At 67.6% G+C, this 3,081-nt stretch overlaps 1 protein-coding gene across 1 annotated transcript in view; it reads right to left on the bottom strand.

Annotated features, from left to right (window-relative positions):
• LOC104128794 (cullin-9) overlaps nt 1–3,081 on the bottom strand; it is a 12,377-nt gene that overhangs the window by 3,200 nt on the left and 6,096 nt on the right. The window contains exons 8-16 of the mRNA XM_035897071.1: nt 2,884–3,081; nt 2,628–2,718; nt 2,372–2,543; nt 2,069–2,174; nt 1,578–1,673; nt 1,315–1,490; nt 897–1,054; nt 641–817; nt 108–281 (exon numbers count right to left, since the gene is read on the bottom strand). The exon at nt 2,884–3,081 is cut by the window's right edge and continues 1 nt beyond it. Of these exons, the coding sequence (XP_035752964.1) occupies nt 108–281; nt 641–817; nt 897–1,054; nt 1,315–1,490; nt 1,578–1,673; nt 2,069–2,174; nt 2,372–2,543; nt 2,628–2,718; nt 2,884–3,081 (1,348 nt within the window). The remainder of the gene's footprint in view (nt 1–107; nt 282–640; nt 818–896; nt 1,055–1,314; nt 1,491–1,577; nt 1,674–2,068; nt 2,175–2,371; nt 2,544–2,627; nt 2,719–2,883) is intronic.

The raw sequence follows: 3,081 nt of genomic DNA, 5'->3' as shown, positions 1-3,081 counted from the left end.
GCGGGCCTTCCCCCCTCCCCCTCCGGGCCCCGTGAAGGCCAGGTACAGCCCTGCGCCCTCCCCACGCTCCCAGGGCACTGCCAGGCCCCGCTCCCCTCTATACCTGCCTGGTGTGGGGTCCCACGCGCCCCCTCCGGCCCCCATGGACGGCCCTTCAAGCTCTACCTGCTGCTGCACCACGCCACGCCAGCACTGTGAGATGCCCCACAGGCTGCTTGACTTCTCCACCACTGCCTTTGCCGTCCTGGCCGGCATCTCCTTGTTCTTCTCCTCCTTCCCGCCTGCCAAGGGACAACCCCGGGCTCAGCACAGCTCTGTGGGCAGGCTCTGCACACTGACCGCCAGCAGCTTCCCCTCTCCCTGGGCCTTCTCCTCCTTCCCGCCTGCCAAGGGACAACCCTGGGCTCAGCACAGCTCTGTGGGCAGGCTCTGCGCACTGACCGCCAGCAGCTTCCCCTCTCCCTGGGGGGCGCAGGGCAGAGGAGATGCCAGGGAGGCACGGCCATGAGAGGAACCCGGCTAGGGAGACCCCTGTGCCACAGGGCCCCCCGCAGAGCGCCCCAGTGGAACCCCACGGCCACAGCCTGGCACTCTGGAGCACCGCCCTCCCAGCCCCAAGGGAGAGCAGCCCCTCGCTCACCAGCTGCTCTTGCCTCCTCTGGCTCTGGGCCCTCGGGGTCTACATGCACCAGGAGCTGGGTCAGGCGCCGCACACGGGAACCAAAGACGGCACAGCGGCTCGTGGCATGGCGGGGAGGCTCCATGCTCTCCAGGTACTCGCTCAGCAGCCAGGCCAGGGGGCTGATGCCGTGGGGGTCTGCAAGGCCAACCAGGCTCAGAGCAGGGTGCCTCAGCCTGGGGCATGGCATGAACGGGCCTGGGAGAGCGCAGGGTACCTGGGCTGGTGATGCTCTGCCCTGCCCCTTGCCAGGCATCAGAGCTCAGCAGCCCCACTCGCCCCCAGCAGCCAGGGCCACTTGCTGACCCCAGGCCCTGCCCACACTGGGCCTTAGGGCCCTTGTGGCCCCTGCCAAACTGGGGGGCTGTGCGGCACCTATGGCCACAAGATCCTGCCTGCACTTGGCCGACCTCCACCAGGTCAAGGTGTGCCAGCCTCTGCGGGGCACCCCTCTGGGCGGTCAGCTGTGCCTATGTGCCCAGCTTAAATGTGGGGGACCCCAAAGTGGCCCTGGCCCTCCCACGACACCTCTCTGCTCCTCTCCTGACCCTGCAGTCCCCTCACAGGCTGACAGCACCGTCCCCCAAGGTGCAAGGACAGAAGGGACGTGATGGCACAGCCAGGAGGCAACTCACCTGCCAAAGAGTTGCAGCAGCTGCCCCCGGTCCTGGCAGATCTCCTGGCACCAGGCATGTGCCCGAGCGGTGCAGGAGAGGAACGTCCGCCGGCACAGCTGCTCCTTGAAGATGGGCCAGAAAGTGGGCTTGGGACCCAGCACCTCGATGCCACGCACACGTGTGTCAATGCCACCCTACGGAAAGCGCAACCCTCAGCTCCTCGGGCACGGCCCTGATGCCCCACGCTGCCAGCTCCCCGACCCGGCCCCCTGCTCCCCTACCTGCTGGCACCGCTTCACCCGGATCTGGATGACGGGCCAGAAGCGGGTCATGTTCTCCAGCAGGATCACTCTGCTGTCTGAGGGCAGGACGGTCACCTGCAGGCAGTGAGTCCTCAGCACCCCAGGTAGCGAGCACCAGCCACCCTGCATGCTCCCCTGCCCCCCCCCCATTAAAGCCACAGCCTTTGCCTCCCCCAGCAGCCCCTATGCAGCCACAGGGCACCCCCTGCCAGGGCCCCACTTCTGGCCCACAGCCCCAGCACACCAGCCTGCTGCAGACTGGGCTGCAGCACTGCCCATACCAAAGTCTCCAGCAACCCCCTGCCTACAGCCAGGAGGAGGCTCCGGCAGCACAGCCCCTGCCATCCCCACCTCCCTGGGGGCACCTCCCAGGGTCCCAGCACCAGGGCGAGACCTTCATGGGACACAGCAAGGACCAGTCCACCGCTCCCGGGGGGCCCCATGGCCTGAGCAGCCAGGGCAAGACTCACCGCGTTGAGCTCTGTTCTGATGGTGGCAGGGCTGTCTCCCCCCAGCACCACAACACGGGCCGGCATGTAGCTGGAGTCCTCGCTGGCCACCAGCATGCTCATCTGCCTGCAGTGCAGCAAACACGGTGCTGCCCAGCAGTCCCCACCTCCCTGCCCTGGCCCCTGCTGCCCACATCCAGCAACCCCCCAGCACTGGGACCACTAGGGCAGGGCTCACACAGATCCCCCAAAGCCCTCTCCTCCCTGCCCAGCCCCTGGCCCTCCTGGCCCCGGGGATCCCCGGCCCTCCCAGCCCAGCCCCACCTGACCACCACACCACACTGCATGTGGACTGTGATGAAGTGGGAGCCGGTGCTGCCATTCGACTCCCAGTATGTCTTGGGGTTCCCGTCCGTGAGCTTGCTGGCCCGGTGGGCGTTGGAGGAGACCTGCACCTTCTCCCAACACTTGTCCTCCTTCACCTCCACGCTGGAGCCTGTGGGGAGAGCACATGGAGCCTCCGGCTGCCAGGCCAGCACATGCCAGACATGGGGCTCCAGCTCCTGCTCCCCGCGCTCACCTCGGCACAGGTTGCGCAGAAAGACGTCAAAGAAGGGGATGCTGATGGGCTGGTGGCTCCGGCGGTGCTCCTCAATCAGCCCCAGCACCAGCTACGGGATGGGGCGAGGCTCTTACCGGGGGCCCTGGGTCCTCCTCCCCTCGCCCACCGCAGGGCTGCGGCAGGCAGAGAGCAGAAGGCTGCCCCTCGGTGCCGAGGACGCCTGGACGGCCCCAAGACCCAGAGCCCCAGCGCAGCCAGACCTCCCCAGGCCCACCTGGATGCAGCCAGCCAAGATGCTGGTCGTCAGCTTCTTGTAGAGGCTGGCGTACTTCTCACAGTCAATCACCAGGTCGAGCAGGGCTGGCGCCAGCGACGGGGCCTTGCTGTGCTTCTCCAGGGCTTTGGACAGAGCCTCGTGGGTGCCCACACGGCACATCACCACCGCGCAGTCCTTGCTGGCGGTGGCCAGGCG

The sequence above is a fragment of the Egretta garzetta genome, unplaced genomic scaffold (genome assembly GCF_000687185.1).
Source record: "Egretta garzetta isolate BGI_Z169 unplaced genomic scaffold, ASM68718v1 scaffold17, whole genome shotgun sequence".
In the NCBI taxonomy this organism is placed as follows: Eukaryota; Metazoa; Chordata; class Aves; order Pelecaniformes; family Ardeidae; genus Egretta; species Egretta garzetta.
This window is presented reverse-complemented; position numbering and strand designations above follow the sequence as displayed.